The 16,116-nt window shown below is 38.3% G+C and overlaps 1 protein-coding gene and 1 long non-coding RNA gene across 2 annotated transcripts in view; one reads left to right on the top strand and one right to left on the bottom strand.

Moving 5' to 3' along the window:
- LOC124262657 overlaps positions 1-16,116 on the bottom strand; it is a 26,096-nt gene continuing 9,980 nt past the window's right edge. The window contains exons 2-5 of the long non-coding RNA XR_006894664.1: positions 16,076-16,083; positions 10,849-10,859; positions 5,287-5,294; positions 1-11 (exon numbers count right to left, since the gene is read on the bottom strand). This is a non-coding gene — a long non-coding RNA (uncharacterized LOC124262657). The remainder of the gene's footprint in view (positions 12-5,286; positions 5,295-10,848; positions 10,860-16,075; positions 16,084-16,116) is intronic.
- Positions 4,296-14,208, top strand: LOC124262655 (uridine phosphorylase 1-like). Its single transcript, XM_046697156.1, has 8 exons — positions 4,296-4,430; positions 8,898-9,009; positions 9,715-9,873; positions 10,551-10,665; positions 11,500-11,570; positions 12,066-12,204; positions 12,912-13,058; positions 13,489-14,208. Exons 1-8 carry the CDS (start codon positions 4,402-4,404, stop codon positions 13,629-13,631), a joined length of 915 nt encoding a protein of 304 aa, XP_046553112.1. The 5' UTR covers positions 4,296-4,401; the 3' UTR covers positions 13,632-14,208.

Below are 16,116 nucleotides of genomic sequence, written 5' to 3'. Positions count from 1 at the left end.
TAATTACTAGTCTGGCACCTACCTTTCACCGGATGGTGGTAATAAAGAACAGAGGGTGGCGTTTCTTTTGTCCAGAAGCATTTCAAATTGACCGCCCACTAATTCTTAATGAGCCTATCGTTATTGGTCAGCGCGGCAATCTGGCAGCAGTTATTGTCGACACTGTCTGGCGGTATGTTTTACAACCTAATTGACTTTCTCTCATTTAAGTGAAAAATCAGCAGATTAACTGCAGATACACTCGTGAACTTTGCATATCATATGTAATATCTTTTGATATGAAATATTTAGCAAATATTTGAACTGTGAGAAAATGAAGAAGCATGGAATTACTTCAGGGAAGACCGATATATGATACACTGTATATAGGAAACACTGTATATAGGAAACACTGTATATATGATACACTGTATATAGGAAACACTGTATATAGGATACACTGTATATAGGAAACACTGTATATATGATACACTGTATATAGGAAACACTGTATATATGATACACTGTATATAGGAAACACTGTATATAGGAAACACTGTATATATGATACACTGTATATAGGAAACACTGTATATAGGAAACACTGTATATAGGAAACACTGTATATAGGAAACACTGTATATATGATACACTGTATATAGGAAACACTGTATATAGGATACACTGTATATAGGAAACACTGTATATATGATACACTGTATATAGGAAACACTGTATATAGGATACACTGTATATAGGATGCACTGTATATATGATACACTGTATTTAGGAAACACTGTATATAGGATACACTGTATATAGGAAACACTGTATATAGGATACACTGTATATAGGAAACACTGTATATAGGATACACTGTATATAGGAAACACTGTATATAGGAAACACTGTATATATGATACACTGTATATAGGAAACACTGTATATAGGATACACTGTATATAGGATGCACTGTATATATGATACACTGTATTTAGGAAACACTGTATATAGGATACACTGTATATAGGAAACACTGTATATAGGATACACTGTATATAGGAAACACTGTATATAGGATACACTGTATATAGGATACACTGTATATATGATACACTGTATATAGGAAACACTGTATATAGGATACACTGTATATAGGAAACACTGTATATATGATATACTGTATATAGAAAACACTGTATATATGATACACTGTATATAGGAAACACTGTATATATGATATACTGTATATAGGAAACACTGTATATATGATACACTGTATATAGGAAACGCTGTATATATGATACACTGTATATAGGAAATACTGTATATATGATACACTGTATATAGGAAACACTGTATATAGGATACACTGTATATAGGAAATACTGTATATATGATACACTGTATATAGGAAACACTGTATATAGGATACACTGTATTTAGGAAACACTGTATATAGGATACACTGTATATAGGATGCACTGTATATATGATACACTGTATATAGGAAACACTGTATATATGATATACTGTATATAGGAAACACTGTATATATGATACACTGTATATAGGAAACGCTGTATATATGATACACTGTATATAGGAAATACTGTATATATGATACACTGTATATAGGAAACACTGTATATAGGATACACTGTATATAGGAAATACTGTATATATGATACACTGTATATAGGAAACACTGTATATAGGATACACTGTATTTAGGAAACACTGTATATAGGATACACTGTATATAGGATGCACTGTATATATGATACACTGTATTTAGGAAACACTGTATATAGGAAATATATATGAAGAAAACATCAACTCTCCCCGCATAGACACAACATTCCATCCTAAAGCCTACTGGATATCAACAACGAAAATAGAGACAATTTATACCTGATATCCCTGTGAAATATTCCCTAAGATTAATTAGAAATGATCTAAAGATTTAACATTTGATATGGTAAAACATTAATAAAGCTGGTAAAATAGGAATTGGTGTAATCATAGCAGGTAACTCTTCTGACAAGACTCTTGATATTGTATTGTTTAGTTTTTTTCTTGTTTATATGTTTTCATGTGCTGGGATATGGTGTGTGTTTTGTATTGCTTTTGTTTGTGTGGGTTTTTTATTTGCTGTTTTGTATAAAGTTAAGTACATTTCAAATATATTTCAATGCGCACCAGAGGTCGGTGATAAGGGCAGATCATGTCACCTCCAGCCACCTCCTGGGAATAAATTATGAACGGAGACTGGTCGCCAGTCTATCTGACCTAACCAATCACTAGGGTCAAGCTTCACAGTTACCCACCGGCTCACGGCACATGCAGGGAAGCCTTTCCCCGACAGAACACGTATCAACTGCAAGCAGATTGGGATCTTACAGAAAACCTTCACGCGTTTTCCCAGAGTACACCTTAGCTGTTCGTCATGGAGAATGCCAACAGGGATTCCCAAATGTAAGTGTCTCTTAAACAAACAATTACTACTCTGCAATGACTCGGGCGATTTGTCAAGCCCTTGAAGTCCCTTAAAGAACCACTAAACTTTGTTTTGTTACTCTTTTTAACCATTACATATGAAGATTTGTGGTTAGTCTTATGCGGAACACCAAATTTATTCTTTAAAACTTGTGGTTAATTAATACCGAGCGATTAAAAGTGGCCAAAAAGTCGCCTGCTTCCCTCTCGCCCGCCAACAGAAACCACAGACAGGTTACGTAACTCTGTCGCCAGAGCACTGCAGTGACGTCATATGAGGAACGATTTTCAGTTAGTTGTATAGAAATGTGTAGCACGCTCATCATTTTGATGATTTCTCGACATCAACGACGACATGCCGAATCGTTGCTTTGTCGTCAATTGCTCCTAGGGTCGGGCGATGGTGTCCCCATGCACAGATTTCCACAGGACCCACAGTTCGTGCTAAATGGGTTATGTTTGTGAGTGCGAAGCGAGCGTTGTGGAAGCCTGAAACGATATCTTACTTGTGTTCAGATCGCTTCACGGAAGTTAAAGAATCAAAACTACTTACTAGTTGTAGTAAAATATGCATACGATTGATGACCATAAAGATTTTCTATGACACAACTTGTAACATAACGATTTCTTCCTCGGAAGTGAGGTTGTGGTCGAAGTAACAATAATATTGTAAGTAGTATTATATTGACACCCACCTCGCTGCCACGAGAAATTGTTATGATATACGCTATGTCATGCAAAATCCTATTGGCCATCAATAAAATACATATTTTACTACCAGTAGAAAGTAGTTTTGATTTTGTAACTCGGTGAAAACAAACCTAAATACCATTTATCCTCAGACTGGCGGATGTTCCCGACAGGGCGCCGCCATTTTTAAAAATAAAAAAAATCTGTTAGAATTAATGAGATTATAGTTTGTTTTCATCAAGTTAGAAAATCAAGACTACTTTCTACTCGTAGTTAAATATGTATTGGAATCATAACCAAACGGATTTTTGCATGACACAACTTATAACATAACGATTTCTTCCACGGAAGCGAGGTGGGGGGGGTATATATGATACACTGTATATAGGAAATACTGTATATATGATACACTGTATATAGGAAACACTGTATATAGGATACACTGTATATAGGAAATACTGTATATATGATACACTGTATATAGGAAACACTGTATATAGGATACACTGTATTTAGGAAACACTGTATATAGGATACACTGTATATAGGATGCACTGTATATATGATACACTGTATTTAGGAAACACTGTATATAGGAAATATATATGAAGAAAACATCAACTCTCCCCGCATAGACACAACATTCCATCCTAAAGCCTACTGGATATCAACAACGAAAATAGAGACAATTTATACCTGATATCCCTGTGAAATATTCCCTAAGATTAATTAGAAATGATCTAAAGATTTAACATTTGATATGGTAAAACATTAATAAAGCTGGTAAAATAGGAATTGGTGTAATCATAGCAGGTAACTCTTCTGACAAGACTCTTGATATTGTATTGTTTAGGTTTTTTTCTTGTTTATATGTTTTCATGTGCTGGGATATGGTGTGTGTTTTGTATTGCTTTTGTTTGTGTGGGTTTTTTATTTGCTGTTTTGTATAAAGTTAAGAACATTTCAAATATATTTCAATGCGCACCAGAGGTCGGTGATAAGGGCAGATCATGTCACCTCCAGCCACCTCCTGGGAATAAATTAAGGAACGGAGACTGGTCGCCAGTCTATCTGACCTAACCAATCACTAGGGTCAAGCTTCACAGTTACCCACCGGCTCACGGCACATGCAGGGAAGCCTTTCCCCGACAGAACACGTGTCAACTGCAAGCAGATTGCGATCTTACAGAAAACCTTCACGCGTTTTCCCAGAGTACACCTTAGCTGTTCGTCATGGAGAATGCCAACAGGGATTCCCAAATGTAAGTGTCTCTTAAACAAACAATTACTACTCTGCAATGACTCGGGCGATTTGTCAAGCCCTTGAAGTCCCTTAAAGAACCACTAAACTTTGTTTTTTGTTACTCTTTTAACCATTACATATGAAAGATTTGTGGTTAGTCTTATGCGGAACACCAAATGTATTCTTTAAAAACTTGTGGTTAATTAATACCGAGCGATTAAAAGTGGCCAAAAAGTCGCCTGCTTCCCTCTCGCCCGCCAACGAAACCACAGACAGGTTACGTAACTCTGTCGCCAGAGCACTGCAGTGACGTCATATGAGGAACGATTTTCAGTTAGTTGTATAGAAAATGTGTAGCACGCTCATCATTTTGATGATTTCTCGACATCAACGACGACATGCCGAATCGTTGCTTTGTCGTCAATTGCCTCTGGGGGTCGGGCGATGGTGTCACCATGCACAGATTTTCACAGGACCCCGCAGTTCGTGCTAAATGGGTTATGTTTGTGAGTGCGAAGCGAGCGTTGTGGAAGCCTGAAACGATATCTTACTTGTGTTCAGATCGCTTCACGGAAGTTAAAGAATCAAAACTACTTACTAGTTGTAGTAAAATATGCATACGATTGATGACCATAAAGATTTTCTATGACACAACTTGTAACATAACGATTTCTTCCTCGGAAGTGAGGTTGTGGTCGAAGTAACAATAATATTGTAAGTAGTATTATATTGACACCCACCTCGCTGCCACGAGAGAAATTGTTATGATACGCTATGTCATGCAAAATCCTATTGGCCATCAATAAAATACATATTTTATTACCAGTAGAAAGTAGTTTTGATTTTTGTAACTCGGTGAAAACAAACCTAAATACCATTTATCCTCAGACTGGCGGATGTTCCCGATCAGGGCCGCCATTTTAAAAATAAAAAAATCTGTTAGAATTAATGAGATTATAGTTTGTTTTCACTGTTAGAAAATCAAGACTACTTTCTACTCGTAGTTAAATATGTATTGGAATCATAACCAAACGGATTTTGCATGACACAACTTATAACATAACGATTTCTTCCACGGAAGCGAGGTGGGGGTCGAAGTCACAATACTGCGCGATAAATTTCTTGCTACATTCCCATGGTTAATGTCCACTCACCAGTATGTAGATACTAGTCAATGTGCGTCTTTATATTTGGTCTTATAATCCTAATTAGTTTATTATCATACTTGTATGCATTTTGAAACTAAATAAAAAGCAGACGATCTGCTGATACTTATAGTGAATTTATAACAGAACTGTAATATCTAGACATTTTATAGTTTGCCAATGTGAATCATAATTCGCACACACATCCTAGTGCATGTTGTCTGTCTCATTACACTTCACGGCGAAAACAATGATTCTGTTGAATGCTACGACAAAATGAATAAAACAAAATGCAAATATTAAAATTAAAACAGATTAAAATTATAGGAACAATATCAGGCCATTACCTTGTTCGAGGAATGTATCCATCAATATCCACAAAACTGTTCCAAATGATGTGTCTTTTAACAGTTTAATATACGAAAAAGTGATAAATCTTTCAGGTATTGGTGTATAGTCTCATTGGTCACCCAAGATAGCACACCTGGCAACTAATTGCATAATGTCCGCCTTTCTTTAAAAAACAGTAATTTAGTTAGCCAATAATGGGCAATCAATCAATGTATTGCCGGTTAATCCTTTGAAAGAAGGACGTTGTTTTTACGCAGACACCGACACGACAGAGTGTATTCAGTATAAATTAGTAAATCTACATACATAAACACTACCTTTTGACAATTCCGCTGTGTAAGATAAAAGTAATTAATCAATCAGCGTGTTATCGGTTAATCCTTTGATCGATGTTTATAATGTTGAATATTTACTCCAGACACAAGAAATGCCAAATGGGAACCTTTGTCGGGTAATCTAAGTGTGTTACCACTAATTATACCTGTTATAAATTCATTAACTGACCATCAAGTGAATGATGACAAATAACATGTGTAGGTTTATACCACCTAACACGGGTTACAACGAGGGAGTATTAATTGCTGTATTGCATGTGAAAACTTATGGGCCGACACTGTTTTGAGAATACAAACAGATTTTTACATGACATGATTAAATATCGAGGTAAAACAACACAGAAATGGGATCAATTTGGATCAGTCATTATACAAATAGGGCCTAACGACACCAATCGATTTTGACAGAATCGTTTATGAAAACAAGTTGTAACTCGGAAACTAGGCAAAGCAGGAGACAAAATTAAATGACAGTAGATTGTGAGAACATATAGCTTTCATTTTCCACAACAGTTGTCACGATTTCAGGTTTATACAAGCCTGTAAACAAGATAATTTAACCCCTAAAATGTAGATGAATTCTGCATCGGCTCTCAAAGCTATTCCTCATATGACGTCACAGAGGCGCGCCGCTCTGATTGGTTGAAATTTCGTTCGCGGGTGAGAATTGTGCACTGTTGTCAAAAAGGTCGATTTAAGTCAATTAAAGGTCGAAATGAGTAGTTTTAATGACGGGGTTTCATTTATAACGATGCCAGTTAGTGATTTATGTATTTGTACCCCCTAGGGTTTATGTGACCTTTAAAATACACGTTGTCTGTCCGCGGGTTCATATATAAGAATATGTGTTAGTGTGTACTGGGTTAAAATGGATTTCAACCGCACGTTCGAAATTATTGAATTAATAGTATGACGAGCATACCTTTTATTGATGTCCCAGTCATCACACAGTATACCCTGTCTCACAGATACATTTATACTATGTGAGGTTAGGTGGATTGGCCACCCTCTATTTACGCCTGATGACATTTTATATGCGCACTGCCTGGCAAGCATAAATAATGGTTTACATACTCATGTATGTGTTTTCATGGGTAAATCATGGTCGATTAGTTTCTACAGAGACACGTCGACCGAGTTCATCCCAGGCATGCTCCATTGGGTTGAGGTCCGACGAGCATGCCGGCCACTCCATCCGCTCTACACCCTGCTGCCTACGGAATTCAGTGACAATCCTGGCCCTGTGAGGCCTAGCGTTGTCGTCTTGCAGTAAAGAGGGTCGACCATCAAAGCCATGGATAGCTTGCAGGAATGGTACTGCTCTAGGAGCCAGAATCTCGTCCCTATAACGCTGTCCGGTAAGATTACCGTCGATCACGATCACGTGCAGTGGAGTACATCAAATAGGAGGTATCCCTGCCTGACCCCACCGTCAGATTGGTTTTGCGTGGCCACGGCTGCATAGGTGAATCGCTCTCTATTGCTACGATAAATCCTCTGCCGACCATCATGGAAGGACAAATTGATCTGCTTTCATCTGTGAAGAGCACACGAGACCATTGAGGTTGACCATTGGTCGACGTACATATTCCACGGACCCATTGGCTTGAAATCTTAGCCACAGTCTACCAATAACACTCTGGCTCACATTAAAGCGGACAGCAACCTGCCGCTGAGTTTGACCAGATTCCAAAAGGCCTATAGCCTGACCCCTTTCAGCAAGTGTCAAAAAACGTCTCATTTTAAGCTGCGGTTTCAAACAGGTACCTGAACAGTGACCGACAGTGAAAAAGCATCAATGCATGTGTATTGTTCTCCACTTTCCATGGATAGAGCGATTTGCACGTGCAAATCATTGACATTAACACAGGGGGGAAGCCCTGTCCATGCTCAACCGGAAGTTGGTCGTCATCGACTATCATTTCCTCGATAGAGAGCCGATCCCGGTAGAGAGTGAGTCCCAAACTTCGTAAGATTTTGATATTTCCAAATAGTAAATGTTTATGAAATCGACTTGTCTTATAAACTGAATGGTCATGGATTATAACCCCTATATCATTTGGTCATGACACATTATATCTTGTTTACATTTGAAGCATTTCTTGACACCTCAGGTTGAGCATGGACAGGGCTTCCCCCCTGTGATTGGCAGGTGGATTTCCATATTGACAATTTGAATAATAAATGTGCCATTTGTATCAGAATGTATCGGACGTTAAAAACACAATAATGCCATTTCAACGCGCTGATGTGTTTTTCCATGCTGTTAAGAAAGTTTATAAAACATTCAGATGTATATATTTAAGCAAGAAAAGAAACTTTTAAGAAATAGTGTTACCAATAGCTTGACTCTTCATTAATGACGCCGAGTATATAATCAATAGTATTAGGCTTGATAATGGTGATTCATAAACGTTCACAATCCTTCGCGTTTCTCCACTCAATCAAATACTGATAATTGTGATTATGAATCGTCTGTGATGGGGCTGAATTGAACATTATTGGTTGTGACGTGACTGTAGTTTTTCAGAGAAGCAAACATGGCCAAGAAATTGACTCATTTTGTAGTGCTGATAACTATTGTCGTATGGCGTGAAAAGTGACGCCGTTATGGCCGGTGGTATATATGTATGATATTTAACGTTCACCTTACAGCGGTATGCAGTTACCCAACCGTCACCTGGAGAATATGACCAATGACAACCTGTACCATTTCGCCATGAGTAGGACGTCACATGACCTACCTGCCTTATTTAGAGACGTCAAGGTGCGTAGTACTACTACCTGAAACACCATGGTGAATATCTTGGTTACAGCCACCCATGCTTGTTGTAAGAGGCAACAAACGCAATCGGTCGAACAGGAACTTTGACTCGTGTTTGATGCATCCCATTTGCGTAATTGCTCATGCTCATGCTGTTGATCACTTGATTGTATTGTCCATCCTCGATTGTTTACAGACCACTGTCAAATAGCTGGAATATTGCTGAGTGCGGCGTTACACAACGAACAAATAAAACGTGGAAATAATGTAGCACACACTGCAGAAATGTGTTTTGATCCAGAACTAAAACACCTCTCTTGTTCCCTAATCTGACCCGTTTAAGGTCTAAACGTGTTTTGGGAGATAAAGCCAATTTCTGGTGTCTCCTCTGTAATATTGCTGGAACACTTAACTGGCATAAAACCAATCTTTCAAGGTCAATCAAAAATGTAATTAGGACAGACATTATTTGTGGATTTTGTAAAAGCGTGGACCTAGACAACATTTGATCTGATATTCCGACAAGGTAACCTTGTTCGTAACAAACCTTCTTGAAAGCATATCATCGTATGTTTCTGTGCTCATGATATTAATCACTCGTTTGTATGCTCGCATTTAATTACTTACAAACTTTGCCAACAACAGACACTGACTATTAGTTAAGTAAAGAACTGTAGCATAACTAATACGATTACCTCCATATTTCAGTTCGTGTGTCTCGGAGGTTCTGCACGACGTATGGAAAACTTCGCGCATTACATCGGTCAGGAGCTGGGTGTTTTATCGCCGAACGAGAAACTCCCAAACCTAGCCAGTAACAGTGACAGATTTGTGCTGTACAAGGCTGGACCCGTTCTCTCTGCCAATGTATGTATTTGTGATGTATTTCAAATGCGTATGTCACCGAACACTTTCGTAATTCGTCTGTACAGTTTGTGCACCTATAAAACTGAAGAAGTCTTTGTATTTGTGAATATTCTTTTATTGTTAATCACTGTAATAATCTCCCGAAACCTGATTATAGAAAAACAGTAAAATTAGGACAGCATAAATGTCCCCAATATCATTAAAATCAGATCTTTTGCACTGATTCGAAACTTATCTCCATCAAGATCTTGCAGTTCCTGAGCGAACATTATAGGTAATTAAGATCATTGTATGAACCAGATGGCAGCTTTCTAAAACGCCTTTCCCCTAACTTCTCATCCTCATTCAAAACTTCAGGCCTTCTCGTTAGCGTTCTTTTCCAAGGTAGAAAAACAACAACAGAATTTCGGCTCCGAATGTTTCGCTAGTTCATATTGTGAGTTCAGATACCGACTAGGAAGCTAATCTAACGTGACCTCCCATACAGAGATATTCTGCTTCTACTTTTTTTCGAGTGTGCTATGTGTGTGATTTATATAACTATGCAAAATAAGTATTCTCTGTAGTTAGAATGATTTCATTTAATAAATGTAAAGTATATTTGGTCTTAGTAAGATATGTATTAACAAAAACAGAGCACAGTCAGTGATACGTCAAAGTACCTTCCCACTTTGCAGCACGGTATCGGTGTGCCGTCCATGCTGGTGGCCCTGCACGAAATACTCAAGATGCTTCACTATGCCGGAAGTAACGACGTCACCTTCATCCGGATTGGTACATGCGGCGGAATCGGCAAGTTATTTCACACGCTGTTTCACATTCTACTGCAATACACGTGTCAAGTTAGTTCAAACTGAAAATCATCTATTGTCAAATATCGGTGTTATCAATACATGCGTTTGGGTGACAGAAGCACTGAACGCTTAGTCGGCGAGGTGTGACCTGTGGCAATAATTTACAAGATGGCATACCGACTTGTCCTATATCTCGAGATGAGCAGAATGTCGTCTATCGCGTCCAACTCCTCCTATCATGGACTAGTTTCCTGCTGGGAGGTGTTGTGGCTGATTGTTTTTCTATACAGAGGAGACCTACCTAAAGGAAGGACGCCATGATGGACACCCGAGACAGGTTTAGGACAGGTCAGATCTTCAGAACTTAGATGTTCTTTTGTGGTGACACATTTGCGCCAACCTTTGGGTAAAGACAGCTTCTTGAATAGTCCGCCTATTCTACGGGCTCTATTGTTTATAGGCATGACAACGCTGGAAAACATTGGTGACAAGGGTTAATCTACATTTCCTTGGTATGTGATTCTCATGTAACTGTATAATATAAGGCTGCGATCAGATCATATAAATGCATTCCTCCCCATCATTTAACAAAGATAAGTGTGGACGATCTAACTCAAGGTCAAGATTGGTTATATAGAGGGTTTTCAAATAACTTGCTCTACTGGTGATGGCTGTTCATAGATATTCTGCTGATGCGTTCTAGAAAAAAACCGTTCAAAGTCTTAAATTCGGACATAGCGTTTCATAACAGAAACAAATGTTACTTTGACACGTGGTTTGGGTTCGACTCTACATGAACATGGTTTATAGATAACCACGTGTGTTTCCACAGGTGTTCCTCCTGGCTCTGTGGTCGTCAGTAACTCTGCTGTCAACGGGAAGATGGAGCACACCTACGAAACAGTGAGTACATGCCCGGTTATTTACAGACCGTCTGTAAAGCTGGCTGAAGATCCAAGTCTTCAGCAGCCCATGTTTATCGTCAGAGGCGACTAACGGGATCGGGTGGTCAGGCTCACTGACTTGGTTGACACATGTCATCACATCCGGATTGAGTAGATCGATGTCCATGCTGTTGATCTCTGGATTGTTTTCCTGTGTGTTGCAACCTGTCCTGATCGTAACTACAAGTAGGACACTATGATGAGATTCAGATCTGTCTGAACTGACCATCTGAACATTTTGCCACTATACATTCGACGACAATCTTTTATAGGTGTACGCGCGATTTCCCAAATCATTTTAGCTACCAGCTATTTCATTATCATGAGTGAGGAAAAATGCATGATGTTTCTATGGTATACAGACAGACGAATAAAATGGTCGTTTTACTGGGATGACAGCACGATTGTTGAAACTGTTGAAAGTAATATTACAGTGTACCTTTGTGCCATGCAGGTGGTGTTGGGCAAGGGCATCCAGAGACCAATCATTGTGGACCAGGAACTTGCCAGCGAGATACATTCCTGCTCAAGAACTGAAGACCCGTTCAACATTATCTTGGGAAAGACTTATTGTACAGATGATTTCTTTGAAGGTCGGTATTTAGCCGAATTAAGCCATGAATGGTCCACAATCAGTTGGCATTGGAAATATTTTGGAACGACAGTCCATTTAGCCATTTGTTGCATATGCTCTGGGAATTATATACTGAGGGAAACAAATAAGTGAACACCACTTCATGGTAGTGTTCCTTTATTTATTCTCAGAATTCCTCCCACAGCGATATTCAAAGCTGGTGATGAAAACTTGAAAATATTAAAGGAACGCTTGAATTTTCCTGTGTTCCTTTATTTGTTTCTCTCAGCATATTAAGATCACAGAAGATATCTTTTGAATCTATTTCATTGAAAAGGCCCATCGTTTCAATGGTCCTTGTTTCTTTCATGCAGGTGTTGATTTTTTTCAAGTTAAAGGTTGTCTGGTAGACTTACAGAAGCACATATTACTCTACGGGGTTCTTATTGAGCACCATGAATTAAACCAATACTACGTGTACATCAATGTTATATTCTTGCTTTTGGGGGGTTTGTTCTTAGTACTTTTAATAAAGGGCAGTGGGGTAGCCTAGTGGTTTGCCCATAACGCCGAAGGCACGGGTTAGATTCCCCACATGAGTACAATGTGTGAAGCCCACATTTGTTGTTCTCCGCAATGGTATTGCAATATTGCTGAAAGCGGTGGAAAACCAAACTCCTCTCTGCTGTTAGTTACAGTGTAGCAATAAACCTTTATTCCCATTAGGTCAGGCGCGAACAGGTGGCGCTGTGTGTGACATCAACGAGGGGGACGAACGCCGGTTCCTGAAGCAACTGGACTCGGAAGGTGTGAAGAACATTGAAATGGAGTCGGCTGGGTTCTTCGCTCTCTGCCATAAAGCTGGCGTTAAATGTAGGTGATGGTTTTGGTCTAATATATGACAGTGTTTTGTCTCTATCTTCAGTAATGAAATGGTTCTCAGCCTTTGTTGGGCTCTATTGTGTCTAATATGAGGGGCGGTGGGGTAATTTAGTGGTCAAAGCGTTTGCTGGTCACGCCGCTTCCCCACATGGGCACAATGTCTGAAGCCCATTTCTGCCATAATATTGCTGGAATATTGCAAAAAGCGGCGTAAAAGCTCACTCGCTCTAAAATGAAACTATACAGAAACTTAAATGAGCACCAGGTCAAGCAGCCTTCCAAATGCAAGGTTTTGTGTATTTTGTTTAACGACATGTTCTGCAATATAGCAGCAATGGTTTAAAGATAAACGAGTCTATACCCAACAATCCAGTGATTGTCATTACAACCATCGATATACACAACATGGTCTGTATTACAGGCGGCGTGGTGTGCGTGACCTTCATCGACAGATTGTCGACGGAGGACGTTCCCACGGACACCGACATACTGAGCGAGTGGACCCAACGGCCTCAGATTCTGGTCGCACGGTTCATCAAGAAACGACTTGCAAATGGGGTGTAGCTTGAATGCTACAACTGACGTTTCAAGGAACCTTTAGCTGCATCCGCATCTGAATACGGGATATAAAGTGATCATTATCGTGCAGTATATCCTTCAAAGGGTCATTGTCGTGCAGTATATCCTTCAAAGGGACTTAAATTAGCACAAGCATACACGACGGAGCCAAATCCGGAGCTTGAAGAGTATAGCTCAATCACCATTTAGATTCCAGTCAGACGTCCAAGATGGCTTTATGAAAACACCACTTACAATCTAAGTGCACGCTTAGTTCCATCAACATCATCCCCGGTGAAACCAGTGAACCGAAGAAGCTCAATGATAACCTTTTCATACCTGCACATGATGACATCTGAATTTCTTCAAGAAATTCAAATTCGATTATTGCCTCCACAGCCGATGTACTAGAAATTATGTTGCCATTACTCAGCCTCTTTTGTTTGAAATCTAATGGAACTTTCAATCAATCCTTATTTCTGTACTTAAAAAGGCCACAGGCCTGTAGTACATTTAGAGTTTACATGAGTAGATAGAAATCATTTATAAATTCTTTTCTGTAACAATACTTTTTCTTAATCTCATAGCGAAATAGATGTACATTGCCAGATTCTGTAATATTGATGTGGTAGTATCTGTTAATAGTGAAATTAATGTTCTTACACTTAGATGCTTATAATAGTATGGCTTTAGGTATTTTGTTCGTAGAGTCGTATAAACAGGACAGATTAGAAGAAAATGTAGTTCATCCTCAACAGTACTCGTATTACATAACTGACATATTCTGTTTTCGCTTTGTATACCTGCATACCTGCCAGTTTCAATAAATAATTCATGGGAAGAGCAACGAAAACGAGAGAGAGCTATACGGAACTTCTTTAGGCCGATTTTTGCTAAATAATCTTCAAAACGTATGTCCGATTTCCATTGGTTATAGTATAAACATTTTGTGGATAGAAGTAGTGATTCCGACCAAGACTGGAAATAGATATCTTTCATTCTTTGTGTAAATGATATGATAAAATTGGTATGCAACTGAACATTGTGATCACACCACACATAACCATAACCAGTTTTGTATAACAACTCCCTAATATCACTCACCCAATTCCTTTTCCCATTTTCGTCTTACAATTTCATCATATCATAACATTTTTTCGGAAACCTATGGCATGGCATATGCAGTAATCTTACCCAATACTTTATGGCTTTAATGGAAGAGTATATAAACAAGGGGAATCTACCTAATTCTCCGTAAACCATCCTATTACATGTGTTCGGTTTTACACCAAGAAACCTTTTGCATGCATATAAATGAACTCTTTCAATACTGTCATATTGTTGTAATCCCCATATTTCAGAGCCATATAGAGGTATTGGACTTATCTTCATATCGAATATTTTAAAGAATGTGTTAAAGGACATTTCACCCAACGATCTCATATTTTTACAAACACCGATTAGGATTTCGAAGGCTTGTGCTGACGCTTGTTTTGTGTGTTTGGACCAGGAAAGGCTATTACAAAAAATATACACCAAGATACTTATAAACACTGGTAGTTTTGAGTAGTTGCCCTTTATAATACCATTTTTCTAATTTAGAGAGCTTTCCACCTTTCTTAAAGACGATAATTTTGGTTTTGTCTCTGTTTACACACAATTTATATTGGTCAGAAAATTTGTCTAATTCATCTATTTGTTTCTGTAAACCGCTAACAGTACTAGAGAATAGTACAATATCATCGGCAAAGAGTAGCAGAAATAGTTGTATTGTATCTGGGTGTAGTTGAATCCCATTCCTACATGTGTCACATATTTGTATTGCTAATTCATTAATGAAAAACGTAAAAAGGAAAGGGCTTAAAATACAGCCTTGTCTAACACCTAGTTCACTAATGAAAGGTTCAGATAATTCATGCTGATTCCTTACACACACTTTAACATTTTCGTATATACTCTTCAACATTTTATTCATTTTACTACTAAGACTGTGCGATTGTAGAAGTCTCCATAGTTTATCCCGCTGCACAGAATCGAAAGCCTTTGCAAAATCAGCGAATAGTGCGTAGAACTTTCCACCTTTTGAGCTGAGGTATCTTTGTATTAGGCTATACAGTATAAAGATATTATCTGTTGTTGTATATCCCTAACCCTAAAGCCCGCTTGACCCTCGTATATCTGATCCATGACGTCAGTCCATTTAACTAATCTTTTTGTTGATAATGTAAGTAAATAACTTGCCAAATATACTAAGTACAGTTATTCCACGGTAGTTATTGGTATCTTTAGGGTCACCCTGTTTATAGACTGGAACAAGAATGCCAACTGACCAAGATTCAGGAAAGATCCCAGTGTCGAGGATAATATTGAAAATAAGCTCAAGATATGGAAGTAAAAGATCAGATGAATGTTTGAAAAATTCCGGGAGGATGTTGTCTAATCCTGGTGACTTATTACACTTTAGATGTTGTATACTGTTAAGTATTTCATC

Source organism: Haliotis rubra, unplaced genomic scaffold (genome assembly GCF_003918875.1).
Source record: "Haliotis rubra isolate DU_JTF1 unplaced genomic scaffold, ASM391887v1 Scf85, whole genome shotgun sequence".
Classification (NCBI taxonomy): Eukaryota; Metazoa; Mollusca; class Gastropoda; order Lepetellida; family Haliotidae; genus Haliotis; species Haliotis rubra.
Note: the sequence above shows the minus strand (reverse complement) of the source record. Positions and strands in the feature narration are given on the sequence as shown.

Excerpts from the sequence above, each read along its gene's own strand:
- LOC124262655 (XM_046697156.1), top strand. The coding sequence starts at position 4,402 with ATGGAGAATGCCAACAGGGATTCCCAAAT. Across the intron at positions 9,874-10,550 it reads GACCCGTTCTCTCTGCCAAT|CACGGTATCGGTGTGCCGTC; the intron begins GTATGTATTTGT and ends CCCACTTTGCAG. Across the intron at positions 11,571-12,065 it reads TGGAGCACACCTACGAAACA|GTGGTGTTGGGCAAGGGCAT; the intron begins GTGAGTACATGC and ends TGTGCCATGCAG.